Below are 18,248 nucleotides of genomic sequence, written 5' to 3'. Positions count from 1 at the left end.
TGTTCACCATTTAAACATGTTGGATCATTTTCTGCTGGGGACTATTCCAACTGTCAGATCTTAAATCTGAATCTGAAAACACTAAAGTTGAAGTTGGCTGGGAATCCACATCCCAAAAGAGCGACTGAGGCGTCCACAAAGACAAATTTCTTGAGGCCACGATTAAACCAGGATTTTAGATAAAGTGAAACTTTAAGACCGAAAACCTACAAACCAACTAATTCAAGCTGTGTGGCATCTAAAGTAGGGGTTTCACTCTGTTGGCAGAGATGCCATACAGCAGATATCCAAGTTGTTGTGCAGCAAATGTTGCAGGAACACACCTGAAACTGCTAAGATTCGGGCTATATTTGCATTTATTAAGCACTGAAGGATAATAATGCACTTTCAATGCTGCAATGAAAGGTTGTTCACCATTTAAACATGTTGGATCATTTTCTGCTGGGGACTATTCCAACGGTAAGATCTTAAATCTGAATCTGAAAGCACTAAAGTTGAAGTTGGCTGGGAATCCACATCCCAACAGAGCGACTGAGGCGTCCACAAAGACAAATTTCTTGAGGCCACGATTAAACCAGGATTTTAGATAAAGTGAAACTTTAAGACTGAAAACGTACAAACCAACTAATTCAAGCTGTGTGGCATCTAAAGTAGGGGTTTCACTCTGTTGGCAGAGATGCCACACAGCAGATATCCAAGTTGTTGTGCAGCAAATGTTGCAGGAACACACCTGAAACTGCTAAGATTCGGGCTATATTTGCATTTATTAACCACTGATCGATAATAATGCACTTTCAATGCTGCAATGAAAGGTTGTTCACCATTTAAACATGTTGGATCATTTTCTGCTGGGGACTATTCCGACTGTCAGATCTTAAATCTGAATCTGAAAACACTAAAGTTGAAGTTGGCTGGGAATCCACATCCCAACAGAGCGACTGAGGCGTCCACAAAGACAAATTTCTTGAGGCCACGATTAAACCAGGATTTTAGATAAAGTGAAATTCTAAGACTGAAAACGTACAAACCAACTAATTCAAGCTGTGTGGCATCTAAAGTAGGGGTTTCACTCTGTTGGCAGAGATGCCATACAGCAGATATCCAAGTTGTTGTGCAGCAAATGTTGCAGGAACACACCTGAAACTGCTAAGATTCGGGCTATATTTGCATTTATTAACCACTGATCGATAATAATGCCCTTTCAATGCTGCAATGAAAGGTTGTTAATCATTTAAACATGTTGGATCATTTTCTGCTGGGGACTATTCCAACTGTCAGATCTTAAATCTGAATCTGAAAACACTAAAGTTGAAGTTGGCTGGGAATCCACATCCCAACAGAGCGACTGAGGCGTCCACAAAGACAAATTTCTTGAGGCCACGATTAAACCAGGATTTTAGATAAAGTGAAACTTTAAGACAGAAAACCTACAAACCAACTAATTCAAGCTGTGTGGCATCTAAAGTAGGGGTTTCACTCTGTTGGCAGAGATGCCACACAGCAGATATCCAAGTTGTTGTGCAGCAAATGTTGCAGGAACACACCTGAAACTGCTAAGATTCGGGCTATATTTGCATTTATTAATCACTGAAGGATAATAATGCACTTTCAATGCTGCAATGAAAGGTTGTTCATCATTTAAACATGTTGGATCATTTTCTGCTGGGGACTATTCCAACGGTCAGATCTTAAATCTGAATCTGAAAACACTAAAGTTGAAGTTGGCTGGGAATCCACATCCCAACAGAGCGACTGAGGCGTCCACAAAGACAAATTTCTTGAGGCTACGATAAAACCAGGATTTTAGATAAAGTGAAACTTTAAGACCGAAAACCTACAAACCAACTAATTCAACCTGTGTGGCATCTAAAGTAGGGGTTTCACTCTGTTGGCAGAGATGCCATACAGCAGATATCCAAGTTGTTGTGCAGCAAATGTTGCAGGAACACACCTGAAACTGCTAAGATTCGGGCTATATTTGCATTTATTAAGCACTGAAGGATAATAATGCACTTTCAATGCTGCAATGAAAGGTTGTTCATCATTTAAACATGTTGGATCATTTTCTGCTGGGGACTATTCCAACTGTCAGATCTTAAATCTGAATCTGAAAACACTAAAGTTGAAGTTGGCTGGGAATCCACATCCCAACAGAGCGACTGAGGCGTCCACAAAGACAAATTTCTTGAGGCCACGATTAAACCAGGATTTTAGATAAAGTGAAACTTTAAGACCGAAAACGTACAAACCAACTAATTCAAGCTGTGTGGCATCTAAAGTAGGGGTTTCACTCTGTTGGCAGAGATGCCACACAGCAGATATCCAAGTTGTTGTGCAGCAAATGTTGCAGGAACACACCTGAAACTGCTAAGATTCGGGCTATATTTGCATTTATTAAGCACTGAAGGATAATAATGCACTTTCAATGCTGCAATGAAAGGTTGTTCACCATTTAAACATGTTGGATCATTTTCTGCTGGGGACTATTCCAACGGTCAGATCTTAAATCTGAATCTGAAAACACTAAAGTTGAAGTTGGCTGGGAATCCACATCCCAAAAGAGCGACTGAGGCGTCCACAAAGACAAATTTCTTGAGGCCACGATTAAACCAAGATTTTAGATAAAGTGAAACTTTAAGACAGAAAACGTGCAAACCAACTAATTCAAGCTGTGTGGCATCTAAAGTAGGGGTTTGGTATACGATCCATCCATTTTCCATACACGCTTAATCCACCTGCAGGGTTAGGGGGGGGCTGGAGCCTATCCCAGCTGTCATTGGGCGAGAGGCAGGGTCCACCTGGACAGGTAACCAGGCCATCACAGGACGATCCAATGGCTTGTTTTAAATTTGTTTCTGTTTTCTGCTTTATCCAGAATTCTGACTGTTGGATGTTATGACTCCAAGACGTATTATCGAGCAATAAAGTAGTTCATTACACTTCACGTGAGATCTTTTTCCCCTTATATTGCAACTTTTGCTGTGCGTAGAGAACAGCTGTTCTTCGCGGCCTCCAGCTTTAGAGCACTGTTTCCCAGCTCTGGTTCTGAAGGCACACTTCCCTGCATGTTTTTCATGTTTCTCTGCTCCTGCTCACCTGATTCGAATGAAACGGTCTTTCTCGGCCTCCTGAAGGTCTGACAGAGCCGAAGAGATGACCCATTTACTTGAACCAGGTGTGCTGGAGCAAGGACACTTGGAAAACATGCAGAGCCTTGAAGTCCAGGTTTGGGAAACATTGCTTTAGAGGAGCTGAGATGATACAGGAGGACAAATGTCAGAAATTCAGTGGGTTGTTTTCACAAATCTGCAATTCTTTAATCAGTTTGAACCTTTATTTAAAGGGAAACTCCGGTATTTTTAAACCTAGACCTTATTTCTGGCATGACTTATAACTCATAACTTACATAACTTATTTAAGACAAATGAATGAATGAACGTGTGCTATAGCTCTGTTTGCTCAGAGCTGCTGTGTTGTTGTTATTGGCAGCTATCGGGGGGCTTATAGAGGGCTTTCTACACACTCATCTGCTGGGATGATGTCATCGACGCTGCAGCACAGTTTATTCACTCCGGTAAGAACGTCCATCTTACTCAAAGTCGTCGTTCACGTTGTCAAAATCTGATAAATATCCTGCCATGTTGCACAAAACTATCAGCAGCAAACTCTGTGTGAAGTTAGCCGACTGTCACAGAGCACGGAGTGAATAAGCTGTGCTGCAGGGGGGCGTGTGGATGAAGTGGGCCCAGTAGAGTGCCTGTGTAGAAATCCCTCCGTTAGCTCTCCTATAGCTGCAAGTAGCCACATAACAGCAGCTATGAGCTAACAGAGCTATAGCACACGTTCATTCATTCATTCTTCTTAAAGTATTGGTGAAATAAAGACAGATAATGCCTTATTTAGAGGCTGCATCCTCTAAGCCCCGTTCACTCCGTTATATGGATCTCCAGTTATCTAAATATCTTCTGAAGGACGCCGACTTTCACCAAACTGTTCTCGGTGAGTAGATGAACGTATTTCATGCCAGAAATAAGGTTTAAAAATACCAGAGTTCCCCTTTAACAAACACAAATGCAGAAAATGATTTTCAGATTTTTCACTGACCAACTTCATTGTATTTATAGAATCTAAACAAAACTATAATTTCATGCAGCAACACAATAAAATATGTTTTCATCGTTGTGGAGGGCGTGATATTATTGTATAAAGTTATCATTTCAGTTACTGTTAGTTGATAAGAAGCTTTAATTTTCCTCCTTCAGTCACATTCATGTCGTCTGGCTTCTTGTTCTGAGGCACATCTGTATGAATATGATGTGATGCACCCATACAAATGGAGTTTGGCACAAAGTGGAGAGCGATGACTGCTTGGAAAGACCAAACCTTTGATGCATCCATGAATCCTGTCACCAACTAATCTGCTAATGAATCCGTTTATTCTTTAAACTATTTATTTAATTTTTTCGACTGTATTGTTGCATCAGATCTGACTGGATGCTCTTTTCTAAATACAGTTAAGCCGGTCTGTCAGGACCTTGAAAATAATTTATTTGTACTAGTGTCAGTTCAATAAAGGTTAAAGAACTTTTTAATGTATCTTCGAAAACTTGGACATTTCTGGATATGGAGCTTATATTTATTCACTGTTTTATTTCCCCCCTCAAACATGCACGGGAGCCTCGTAGGAAACGGGTGAATCTGAAGCACTGAATACAATCACTGCATAAACGAAGGCTCTTTGTGTGATTACATACGGACCATATGAGATCTGTGTGCTATGAACCGCTAACAGCACTGCTAAGGTGGGTGTTTCATGACAAAGAGGTGCATCTGCTCCAAAAGTTGACTTGAGCTCCTCTGGCTGCCCTTAGCCGCCCGCATCAGATCCAAGTCCCTGATGTTAGCTACAAAGAGCTTAATGGAGCGGCTCCATCTACTTGAATGCTCTTGCAAAGGCTTCTGTCCCAACTGGGTCCCTCCGTTGGTCCCAGGATTGTCGTCTAGCAGCTCCTACACCACGCCTAAGACAATCCAAACTCTGTTCATGTGTCGTCCCACGATGGTGGAATGACCTACCGAGCGCTACCAGAACAGGGGCGTCCCTGTCTATCTTCAAGAAGCTCCTGAAAACCCAGCTCTTCAGAGAGCATCTCCTATCCCAGCACTTACCTTGTACTTCCCTACCCCCTCTATCTCTGCACTTTATCTTTCTGCTCTTCCTTCTATGCCTGCACCCTATCTCTACTCTGTCCCCTCTGACAGAGTCGGACTCCTGGGTTCCTTCTATGTAGCTTATTGTTAGCTTTTATAAAGCTGTTATATCTTCATTTGTAAGTCGCTTTGGATAAAAGCGTCTGCTAAATACAGAAACATGAACAAAAGTTGAAGAACTAATGCTCAAAAGTCTTTAACACTTCTTTTCAGTTGATCATTTGCCTCTGAGTTACTCCGAACGAGCAAAACCAACTGAGTGAATCATATTGTTTCAGGGTCTGGGGACCCAATAGGCTACATATCACCAGGCAGGCACTACAGTCAATGCAGTTAAATATACTATCAATGATGTTGGCAAATGGCAAATTTATGTGGCTGAACTGTTACATCATCTGTAATGAGTACGCAAGAGAAACTGTGAAAGCCACAGGATTAATGGTGATTAATCAAACACACACACACTGGAATTCACACTGATCTAAAGCTGCATATATCCACCAAGAAGCTTTACACGCCACAAACTGTCTCAGGAGAAACGTAGTGGGCTGGGCTTTCATTCAGTGTGTGTTTAAGGTGGGGTGATGAGTCAAGGAACTGGTAGAAATGGAAGTACAGGTAAGGGGGGGGGGGGGGGACACACCTTTGCAGCAGGTTACACCCATGGCGGCCGATCAAGGATCCAAAAGTAAAGATGTCCCATCCCAAAATCCGAAACAAGTGGGGCTCACAGGGATCTCAGAGAGCAAAAATGTCCAAACACGAAGGAAGGATGACCGACTGACTACTTGACAACCTTTCGTTAATCCTGTCTCATACTTACAGCTGTGCAGCACGGTGCTTGTGGTTGGGACAGAAATGGTGTGAATGAGGGCGGAGGGAGGTTTTGGTGTTAGGGAAGTAACAGATGTTGGCGGCTCTGAGGCTTTTGGGGGGGTAATCCTGCACCACTGTGGTGCTCCACTTTCACCAGGTCGCCACTGTGTGAGGCGAATGGGAGGCATTCACGAGGAGAGGTCAACAATCGCAGGATTACATCTTTAGATTAGATTAGATTTCTCTCTCTTTCCTTTCCTCCCCCTCTTTTCATTCATTTCTCACTCAGACTCATCTTTCTCTGCCCTCTGTTGTGTACTTATTTATTTATTTATTTGTTTGTTCATCGTTTCTCATTTTCTCTAAGACCCCGTAATCCCTGAGCTATCTCTGTGCTCCACAAACTACCACAAAGGCCCCCGCCAGTGATGCTCAGTGCTCATTTCAGTGGTTGGCCTTAAAAGTAGGTTGAAGCAGTAAATGATGTGTGGATTTCTTCCTGGCTTGAAGACAAAAAGAAGTCACTTTATCGGGTATTGAATTGGAGCAGAGTCTGTAACCTTCACCAATCTGCCATCAAAACTTAAAGGGGAACTCCGGTATTTTTAAACCTGGACCTTATATCTGGCATGAAATACGTTCATCTACTCACCGAGAACAGTTTGGTGAAAGTCGGCGTCCTTCGGAAGATATTTAGATAACTGGAGATCCATATAACGGAGTGAACGGGGCTTAGAGGATGCAGCCTCTAAATAAGGCATTATCTGTCTTTATTTCACCAATACTTTAAGAAGAATGAATGAATGAACGTGTGCTATAGCTCTGTTAGCTCATAGCTGCTGGAGGGCTTTCTACACACTCGTCTACTGGGATGACATCATCAACACCCGCCGCTACAGCACACTTCATTCACTCCGGTAAGAACGTCCATCTTACTCAGAATCTGATAAATATCCTGCCATGTTGCACAAAACTATCAGCAGCAAACTCTGTGTGAAGTTAGCCGACTGTCACAGAGCACGGAGTGAATAAACTGTGCTGCAGGGGGGCGTGTGGATGAAGTGGTCCCAGTACAGTGCCTGTGTAGAAATCCCTCCGTTAGCTCTCCTATAGCTGCAAGTAGCCACATAACAGCAGCTATGAGCTAACAGAGCTATAGCACACGTTCATTCATTCATTCTTCTTAAAGTATTGGTGAAATAAAGACAGATAATGCCTTATTTAGAGGCTGCATCCTCTAAGCCCCGTTCACTCCGTTATATGGATCTCGAGGAATCTAAATATCTTCTGAAGGACGCCAACTTTCACCAAACTGTTCTCGGTGAGTAGATGAACGTATTTCATGCCAGAAATAAGGTTTAAAAATACCGGAGTTCCCCTTTAAGTGGCAAATAATCAAGAAAAACGTGAAATTTGTCAAATTTGTGTGTTTCACTTCCTTCTCACACATACACAGATGCAGACCTGTGTGCAGGCATTTAACCCCGGTGTAATTTAGGCCATTGGGGTTAAATCGTTACTCAATCAAAGCCAAGACCCACACAACACATCAGCAAATCACCCCTCAGTGGTTTACAGCAACTAAGTATATTTACTCTTAATTCTTGTGCAATCAAATTTGGAGGTACGCGTTTCATATCTGTACTTTAAATACTTTGCAACACTGACCCTCACATACAAATGCCAAGTTACACAGGAAAGTGTTTTCAGTGCCATAAAGGTCGGCTCCCTTTTAACCTGGTAGATCACCATGGTAACCTACTTTGAACACATAACCTCACCCATAAATTACATGATCTCCATCTTCTTTTTATGCTCTAATTAAGGCCACTAGGCTGAAAGGTATCTTTTTTGCCGTGGCTCGAAAAATTTGGGGAAATTTTATGTATTTGCTACCCATCTTTATTTTCTTCTTCTGTGATTTAAATCTGGGGAAAAAAACACTCATTACTCTTGTTTTCTGCCTTCATCTATTCCACACTGACTTCCCTGGAGTATGATCCTCCATTTCTCAAATGTATACCCTTAAACTTCCCCAACAGCATCCACAGCCACTGCTTCCTCCATTTTCTTCTTCTCTTTCACTCGAAACAGTACTCTTCTTCTACATGTCTTTTATGGCAGCAATGTGGCTGTTCTTCCATGCGGAAAGACATGGAGGTGCAATTATATGCAGGTGCAATTATAAATCATTCCTTCCAGGGTCATAAACACAGAATCAATTTAGTTTTGGTAACAAAATTCTATTTTCCTAACAGGTCTATGATATAACTATGAGTACTGTGTCCATTAACACTCACACTAACAATGACTAAGTTACAAACTCGGAGTCAAGTCTGACACGAAACCTCCACAACACCTGAAAACACGAAACTCGTTGCATGAAGAATGATCCCAATCATTCCGTCACCATGTTTAACCTGAACCGACACACAGATCCAATCAGCTGATCCCAGCATTAATCATTTCTCCTCGTGCCTTGGTGGCACATAGATTGGTCTGGTGTACATAAACGTCGGTCGCCTTGGCAACATCCTTGTAATCCTGCATAGGGGATTATATAGGGCGTCATTTAGGGGGATCAAATGCGAGAGGATTTGAAATGTATCCCAAGTGAGATTCAGGAATACATGCTTGGTGGTTTTGGAAGAATAGGTGAGGGATGAGCAAATGATGGAGATGAAGAGAAAATGGACTGCCTTGTGACTCACCTATATCTGAGTCTTTATGGTTCTTGATGAGCTCGGCAAGCTCAAAGTTTCCAGCAATAATCGCCACCTGTTGAGAGAATAAAATGGGAGAGCGACCAAAGTGAGCGAGGAGGAGAAAAACGGTAGCTTTCAGTAAAATATCCTAGATGACATACACCCAACGACATGAGTTTGAAAAGAATATTTCATGTTTAACTGGTTGTTTTTTTATTAAAATCAACAGTAAATCATTGCTTTTATTTCACAGAATATTCCGATGTTTAAAACCTTTTCAGAAACGGTTTGTGGTAATTTATCACACATGTCTACGAGTCGATATTCACACATGACAGAGCGTGCACTGTACAGACTGTGCACGTGCAAGGTCAGATGTTCGCCCACACTAAATCTCATGTTTTGGACAAACTGTAGGAATTCTCTGCTTTTTGCTTTGATATACCGAACAGATTCATTAATAAATGTCTGATAATTACAGTTTGTAATTCTTTTGAATGGAGATACAGACGTTGTCAGAGTTTAAAGACGTATCTGACAATTCAATGCTGCAATTACAAGGTGTTATTAAGTCTGAGTAAAGTTACTTTATTTATGCAAAAGACTGCACCGACTGTTCTGCGGCACATCAAGGCCCAACTCCTTGCAGATTTAGACCACCTACAGTTTGAATAGAGAAGCAACTTGACTGATGAAGCCATCTCCACAGTACTACATCTCACCCTGTCACACCTAAAGGGTAAAAGCACCTTCAGTGTCTTTTCCACAGCTTTCAGCAGCATCAGTCCAAGACAGCTCGTGGAAAAGCTGAGCCTGCTGGGTGTGGACCCTGCGTCAGGAAACTGAGAGAACAGCTGCAGGTACCAGAGGCAGCAGAGAGGATGATCTCAATAAGATCTCAAGGCTGCGTCCTCTGCTGTTTAGCCTTCTCATACACGATGATGAGATGGCGTACAGCAGGGATGTCAAACTCCCGTCCTCGAGAGCCGCTGTCCTGCAGGTTTTAGATGCTTCCCTGCTGCAACACCTGATTCAGATCAATGCCTCATTTTTTGTGTTCAGAATTGAACAATCTTTCGAAGAGATCTACTTAATCTGAGTCGGGGGATTTGAGAGTGTGTCTCTGACACTGTGGTATGGTTTAGGACAGTGTTTCTCAATCCTGGTCCTCAAGGCACCCCGTCCTGCATGTTTTCCATGTTTCCCTGAATGGGTCGTACTCAGCCTTCTGCAGAGCTTAAAGGGGAACTCCGGTATTTCTAAACCTTATTTCTGGCATGAAATACGTTCATCTGCTCACCGAGAACAGTTTGGTGAAAGTCGGCGTCCTTCAGAAGATATTTAGATAACTGGAGATCCATATAACGGAGTGAACGGGGCTTAGAGGATGCAGCCTCTAAATAAGGCATTATCTGTCTTTATTTCACCAATACTTTAAGAAGAATGAATGAATGAACGTGTGCTATAGCTCTGTTAGCTCATAGCTGCTGTTATGTGGCTACTTGCAGCTATAGGAGAGCTAACGGAGGGATTTCTACACAGGCACTCTACTGGGACCACTTCATTCACACGCCCCCCTGCAGCACAGTTTATTCACTCCGTGCTCTGTGACAGTCGGCTAACTTCACACAGAGTTTGCTGCTGATAGTTTTGTGCAACATGGCAGAATATTTATCAGATTTTGACGACGTGAACGACGACTTTGAGTAAGATGGACGTTCTTACCGGAGTGAATGAGCTGTGCTGCAGCGGCGGGCATCGATGACGTCATCCCAGTAGACGAGTGTTTAGAAAGCCCTCTATAAGCCCCCCGATAGCCGCCAATAACAACAACACAGCAGCTATGAGCTAACAGAGCTATGAGCTAACAGAGCTATAGCACACGTTCATTCATTCATTCTTCTTAAAGTATTGGTGAAATAAAGACAGATAATGCCTTATTTAGAGGCTGCATCCTCTAAGCCCCGTTCACTCCGTTATATGGACCTCCAGTTATCTAAATATCTTCTGAAGGACGCCGACTTTCACCAAACTGTTCTTGGTGAGTAGATGAACGTATTCCATGCCAGAAATAAGGTTTAAAAATACAGGAGTTCCCCTTTAAAGTCCTAACCCATTCGTTTGAATCCGGTGTGCTGGAGCAGAGAAACATGGAAAGCATGCAGGGCGGTGCCTTGAGGACCAGGATTGAGAAACACTGGTTTAGGATACTGCAGAGGTCAGTGTGATGCATGTTTGATGTGCACAGCACAGCATTATCGGTTCCTGTCTCAGTCACAGCTGCTGATTGTTGGAACTTTCATTTAAACATCCAGCAAAGCCTTAAATACAGAAAATTAACTCCACAGTCATTGAAACGACAAAGCACAATAGGTAAGCTGTGAGGTTGGTGCTTTAGGGTGTTAAGAGTTTGCATAAGCTCCCTGAATGTGTTCCACATTACAGTATTGCTAAATTATTCATTGTTAAATTGTTTCTGCACAATTAAAATTAATTTTCAGGCCATCTTTTGTATCAATGTGATCTTTTTGTGACCACCAGGGAGCAGCAAAGGGATTTCATCCAGATCTGGTTGGATTTTACTCCATCAGTGACCCAGATGGTGCTCCTGTTTTCATGTTGCTGCTTACAGTCATTTCTGCAGGTGCAGTGTGCTCCAAGGGTTGTGCGTTTACAGTACGCCTCAAGTCAAGATCATCATGTCTTCACAGTAAAAATAAACCGGCTTATTTTCCTTGCACACATGCATGCACACACAAACATCAAGGGAAACCTGGATGTATTATGTAAGCATGCCTGAACTGATTCCTGGAGAACAAATCTTCAGGAAGAGGATAGAGATGGAGAGCAGGTGGGTTATCAAAGCGGTGTTATAAAATCTGCTTCCTCACTGCACAGCCGACCTTTTCTAATGGAGAGAGTCTCCATTAGTGTGACTTCTCTTGAATTTTTTAACAGGCTGCATTCATATACAGTGCAATCCTTGCGGGGGGGGGGGGTGGGGGAAGCTGCTTTAAAATGAGATGTGTGTCAATAAATGTATAATTGAGCTTATTCTTTGTAGCAAACGTGGCGTTTCCTGAGAAGGAGATGGAGGAGGGGGTGCTGAATAGTGACTGGATCTCCCACTCATTCCCGAGGATCTCCCAGAGCGCATGCCAGGATCTGTGACAAATCTGTGACACGCTCCTTTCCAAAAGAAACCCAGACTTCAGAGCAGGGTTATTGGACAGGAGGAAGACTGATCTACCTGAAGACAGGCGGATGTAGAACTAGATGTGTTTGTGAGATGCGTGAAACGAGGTCGTTTTTGTGCACAGAACAGAGGCGATGCAACGGGATCTTGACTATAGAAGCATAAGATATTTGCTGGCCATCATTTTGTGTGAAATGATCCAACATGTGGATTCTACTTTATCTGTTAGATTTAACTCTGATCTTCTGGTTGAGAATAAAAGACATCTCAGGTAAAAGTAAGGTACAGTTGGGTTGGCGATACCCACAGAACTGAACAGCATGTATTCACCTTTTTCCCCCATTTAACTTGATGTAGTAAAGTCAGAGTCTCTCATCGGGGAGCCAAGCCATCAGCTACTGTGAGCAGGGATAAAAAAAGAGGGAATTTTCACCACGTGAAACAACTCAAACCTCCAGGAAATGCCACATTGTGGATTTTTTTTGGTGTATCCTGCTGCTGAGAATGTGCTCTTTTGTCCCTGCTCTCGGTAGCGGTTAGCTTGGCTCCTCTGGCTTCCACAAAGAGAGAGTTCCTGCTGCTGCAGGTAAGTAACGCCACACAACCCCACTTAAAAAACTAATAATTCCTGATGATGCAACTCATCAAATCAATTCGATTTGATGCAATGTCAGTATCAGTTTAGTTTGAAAGGTAAGAAAACTAAACTGTTGATGTTTTCTATAATTCTGGGAATAACTTTATGGGATGGAAGCATTTCTTACTCAACAATGATGTCTTATCATCCAACCTCATTAAAAGCCTCCTGTTTGGAAACCAGAGCTGAAAGAATCGACACTCAATGTGGTTTTTTTTTGTGACAGCAGATCCAAGGCAGGAGTTACAGAGTCCAGCAGAGGGCGCTTTGAAATCTTACTTCAGCCGCTAGTTTCTGTGATCAGAAACCAGGTAGCCAATGAGCAACAGGAAACACAGTCACTATTTATCTCTCATTATCATTCCACCACCCACAATCACCACCACTACTGCTATCGTCGCCCCCACGTTGATTCTTTTCCTGCTCTCCCCTGGTTGTCATGGAGACAAATGGTTGTGTATAACACAGAAGTAACCGGAGGGGGGATGGGAAGGATGTGGAGCAGTGCTCTGAGCCACTTTATCCAAGTGGAACAACAGCAGATGCAAAAGGTCCATTGGATAATCACAGAGAGGTGAAGTGAAGACGCAGGAGAAAGAAAATCAATCGTCATCAATAAAGATTAAAAGGCAGTTTACAGGATGATCAAACGCAAACCTCCAGAGGATTCTACATTTCTTTACATTTTCCCTCAGCATGTCCACTGAGACAGTTTGAGATGTAATATTTACCCCCCACACTCCCTCTTTAAGGGTCATGAATGATTAGCATTTAGGCCAAAATGCTCATCAGTGTAGTTTTCACTTCAGAGCATTAGAACTGTTATAATTGGCTTTGTTCTTAGACATTATGTATTCTGTATTTTACTAAATAACCTCTGTTCCCAGCTGGTACTTTTCCACTCTGCTCATACAGCACAATAGATGACCTTAAACAGTCCAAGACCTCAGCAAGACGAAACAACTGGGTCAGACTAAACATCTCTATTGGAGTAGATAGGTCTGGTACATTAGATCCGAGCCTAAAACAGTTTATCACATCCAAAGAACACAACAAGGACAGCGGCTGGCCTGATCAGGCCACTAAAAACTGGCCAATTATACTCTGAAGTGTGAGTACAACTTCTGTGAGATAAAGCTGAATGTAAATATGAAATGTTTCCGGATATCGGGGCTCGGCCTGACAGGTTTTCTCACTCCGAGTCCAGCGCTGCAATATACTTTACTTGTAACTAATAAATACTTTGTTTTATAAAAGATTTCTCCAGTATCCAATGAAAGAATCGGGCTAACAGTACCACACTCGTGTCAAGACCAGTCAAAGATCCTCTTCTCTAACAAAATAAGACGTTGCAAGCTTGGCTGGTGATGTCAAATAAGATGTTTTCACAGACTTGCAGCCTCTCAAGTAATGGCTACAGTTACAGTTTGGCCTGGCTATCTAAAAGGACCACCACTCCCAGTATAAATGCATGGGAGGGGTGAGAAAACAGTCAAAACTCTGCTGCTTCTCACTTCCTCTGTGTGAGATCACTGAATATTTTAAGTATTGTTAAATTCAGAATGTTGTCGGATGTGTTTGTAAAATTAGGATTATATCAGCGCAGAGTGATAGTCTGAACATAACGACATATTTTCATATGTGGGGGCATTTGGGCTGATTTTAATTGTTGAAATTTGCTTAAATATGTAGTCTTGATGATGCAAAAAGAAATGTGTTTTAGCAGATCTCAGAGTGTTCAGATAAGGCAAAAACAAACGAGTTTCTTCTAAAGTTGCTGGTCTGAAAAATACCAGTTTAGTGTAAAATGGGCCCAATTTTCTTTAGAAGTTTGAGGGTTGAAAGAATCATTCAGTCACTCAGTGGGTTTATATGATGAGATTAACTGGATTACAGCTACAGTTGGGTTCTGCTCCTTATCTGAGGGTAATTATCCTTGGATATATGGCGGTGAATGAATGGAATCACTGGCACAAAGCATGTCATACCCCGGTACCATAGGTGGCGCTGTCCCCATTTCAGCTATCGCTAATAGAGCCACTTCCTGTGGCTAAAAGGGCTTGAAAGGGCAAGATTTCATCTTTAAATTAAACTTAAACTTCAGTCCAATATGAGTTGTCCTGTAACAACTTTCAGCCTTGATTAAATCCTAAATAAATGATCTTCGGCTCTTTGGTGGCTGATAGCTCCACTGTGTTCACCAGCCGGTCCAGAACTTGGTGTTGTTTGCTGATTACTTGCTGATTTCTCCTATTTCCCATTAAGCGAAACTGGCTTTTTTCAAACAGCACTTGGTGGAGATAACTTATTTGTTTAACGTGGCCACATAAATAAGAGGCTGACGAGAAAGGAAGGATTCCTTTGGACACCATCTTCCTGTCAGCATCTCTTAGGTTGCTGTGCTCAGCAATTGTTGCTATGGCACCAAACCTCAGCTGGTCATCAGGGCTTTAAGCTGAAAGAGTGTAAATCTGAATCTCCTTTCTTTCTTTGGCAAAACAGTCCTGATCATGTAAACGTGTGAATATTCATAAATATGAGCGCGTGCTTGTGATGTTTTACTGTAAGCTGCGATTCACAGAATGGGACCAAATAATTAGGCAGAGGGGGAATTAATGTCTAACTGACTGTATGTGCCAAAGGCAACGGAACAACATGAGAGTGTTCAGCCAGTTTTTTTTTACAGAATCAAAAGCTTGGAAATGTCTGCGGGTCAGGCTGGAAAAATGAAAATACAACATGAGGGCAGAAAAAAGGCAAAGGGGAGATGTGGCACGTTCTTAAGCGAAGAAGCAGAATCTGTATCTCATCTAAAGACTGAAGCACTCAGAGAGGATGATGGGAGTTTTCTGTGCTTTAAATCCTAATTCTCTTTGTTGTTTTGCAGCCGTAGTTATCAGCCCAAACTGTTGGGGAACACACATCCTGAAATTATACATGATATTATCAAATAGCATGGCCACAACACACCCACACAGTGTCCCAATTAAAAGCGCACACTCACAGCAGGCCAGCCTAAGTGGGCCTCATTCAGATGTGGCAATCGTCATTTATTAGCATTTGCACTTTCTAGTTGTTAATTTGACTCCTAATGATGGTGTTTTAAAGCAGTTTCCTCTGCTGAATTGAGAAGCCCACTCTGCCCACTCTGCATAGAGAATTAATTGATTAGAATACTCACTAAAAAAAAAGAGTTATGCACACATGGAAACACCATTTCCACAGAAGTTTTCTAAAATACAACAGATACTGTACCACAATTAATTATAAATGAATTATAAATGAGAGAAACACTAAAAAAAGGTGTTAGAAAGGCAAACAAAGAGGAAAGTTTATAGAATATACAAGTAATGGTGTTCTGGATTCTCCAGTTCTACAGTGACAGGTGAGGGTGTCAGAATTGGGTATAAAAGGAGCATCTTTCCTGGGTCGCGGCTCACCAAACTCAATCAGAGAATCCTCAATAAGTTCAAAAAGAATATTTTGGACATCTGTCTCCTGCTGCAGATGTTGGAGCATCATGAAGAGGAGAACCAGACAACATCAACCAGGGACTGCTGAGCAGCTGGAATCTGGGATTCAGCAGGAATGGACTCAGATTCCTGTGAGAAACTCAGTTCCCAAAGTATTAAAAAGAGTCATTAAAGGAAGCTGAAGGAACTCGATGGGAAACATGAGTCTGGAACAACTTTTACTGTGTGTTGCTGCTTCAGATTCTACATTTATTCCATTTAATTTCTTTTGTACTCGTGTCCGTAAAAGAAGGGATCTCTGTTTCCCCAGAAAATAAACCTGTGGATCAAGGTTTATACACGGCGAGTGTATTATGGTTCAGACTCAGACCTTCTTGCATCACTGGCATAAGTGTAAAAATACACTTTAACACTCAGTAGGTCTCCATGATGAGATTAACTGGATTACAGCTACAGTTGGGTTCTGCTCCTTATCTGAGGGTAATTATCCTTGGATATATGGCGGTGAATGAATGGAATCACTGGCACAAAGCATGTCATACCCCGGTACCATAGGTGGCGCTGTCCCCATTTCAGCTATCGCTAATAGAGCCACTTCCTGTTGGCGTCTTCACCACCAACAACAACAAACTCAGGCATTCAGAAAGATGGCGAACGCAGAGCGAGATGAAGCTGCGTCCCTCTCCATCTGTGATGAGCTGGTTATGGCACAGACGATGCACAACGGCGCATTCTCCATCGCGTTGTTTCTTTCTTTCTGACGGCAACAACAGGAATATCGTCTCCTTCCACTTCCGGGTGACGATCGCGGGAAAAAATCCGATCCACTGTCGTCTACGTGCACGTTCAGTGCACGTTTAGATCGAGTTATCTCGGGGTCTTAATCCGATCCGTTTTCTTGTCAGATTAAGGTGTCTACATGAGCTGAATAACTCAGTCTACATGAGCTGAATAACTCAGTCTTATTGTAATTTAGCCTTTAATCCGATCCGATTGCCCGCATGTAACCTAACTAACTAACTAACTAACTAACTATATAACTAACTATGTAACCTAACTATGTAACTAACTATGTAACCTAACTATGTAACTAACTATGTAACCTAACTATGTAACTAACTATGTAACCTAACTATGTGACTAACTATGTAACTAACTATGTAACTAACTATGTAACCTAACTATGTAACCTAACTATGTAACTAACTATGTAACCTAACTATGTGACCAACTAACTAACTATGTAACTAACTATGTAACCTAACTATGTAACTAACTATGTAACCTAACTATGTAACTAACTATGTAACTAACTATGTAACCTAACTATGTAACCTAACTATGTAACTAACTATGTAACCTAACTATGTGACCAACTAACTAACTATGTAACTAACTATGTAACCTAACTATGTAACCTAACTATGTAACTAACTATGTAACCTAACTATGTAACCTAACTATGTAACTAACTATGTAACCTTACTATGTAACCTAACTATGTAACCTAACTATGTAACTAACTATTTAACCTAACTATGTAACTAACTATGTAACCTAACTATGTGACCAACTAACTAACTATGTAACTAACTATGTAACCTAACTATGTAACCTAACTATGTAACCTAACTATGTAACCTAACTATGTAACCTAACTATGTAACTAACTATGTAACCTAACTATGTAACCTAACTATGTAACTAACTATTTAACCTAACTATTTAACCTAACTATTTAACCTAACTATGTAACTAACTATGTAACTAACTATGTAACCTAACTATGTAACTAACTATGTAACCTAACTATGTAACCTAACTATGTAACTAACTATGTAACCTAACTATGTAACTAACTATGTAACTAACTATGTAACCTAACTATGTAACTAACTATGTAACCTAACTATGTAACCTAACTATGTAACTAACTATGTAACCTAACTATGTAACCTAACTATGTAACTAACTATGTAACCTAACTATGTAACCTAACTATGTAACTAACTATTTAACCTAACTATTTAACCTAACTATTTAACCTAACTATGTAACTAACTATGTAACTAACTATGTAACCTAACTATGTAACTAACTATGTAACCTAACTATGTAACCTAACTATGTAACTAACTATGTAACCTAACTATGTAACTAACTATGTAACTAACTATGTAACCTAACTATGTAACTAACTATTTAACCTA

At 41.4% G+C, this 18,248-nt stretch overlaps 1 protein-coding gene across 1 annotated transcript in view; it reads right to left on the bottom strand.

The window, feature by feature from the left end:
* Nucleotides 1-18,248, bottom strand: part of LOC140301431 (SH3 and multiple ankyrin repeat domains protein 2-like) — a 256,845-nt gene that overhangs the window by 125,038 nt on the left and 113,559 nt on the right. The window contains exon 11 of the mRNA XM_072379870.1: nt 8,739-8,805. Coding sequence (XP_072235971.1) covers nt 8,739-8,805 — 67 coding nt within the window. The remainder of the gene's footprint in view (nt 1-8,738; nt 8,806-18,248) is intronic.

Source organism: Leuresthes tenuis, unplaced genomic scaffold, assembly GCF_036924035.1.
Source record: "Leuresthes tenuis unplaced genomic scaffold, fLeuTen1.0.hap1 SCAF_2, whole genome shotgun sequence".
NCBI classification, from domain to species: Eukaryota; Metazoa; Chordata; class Actinopteri; order Atheriniformes; family Atherinopsidae; genus Leuresthes; species Leuresthes tenuis.
The sequence above is the reverse complement of the archived record's forward strand: the minus strand, read 5'-3'. Positions and strand labels throughout refer to the sequence as shown.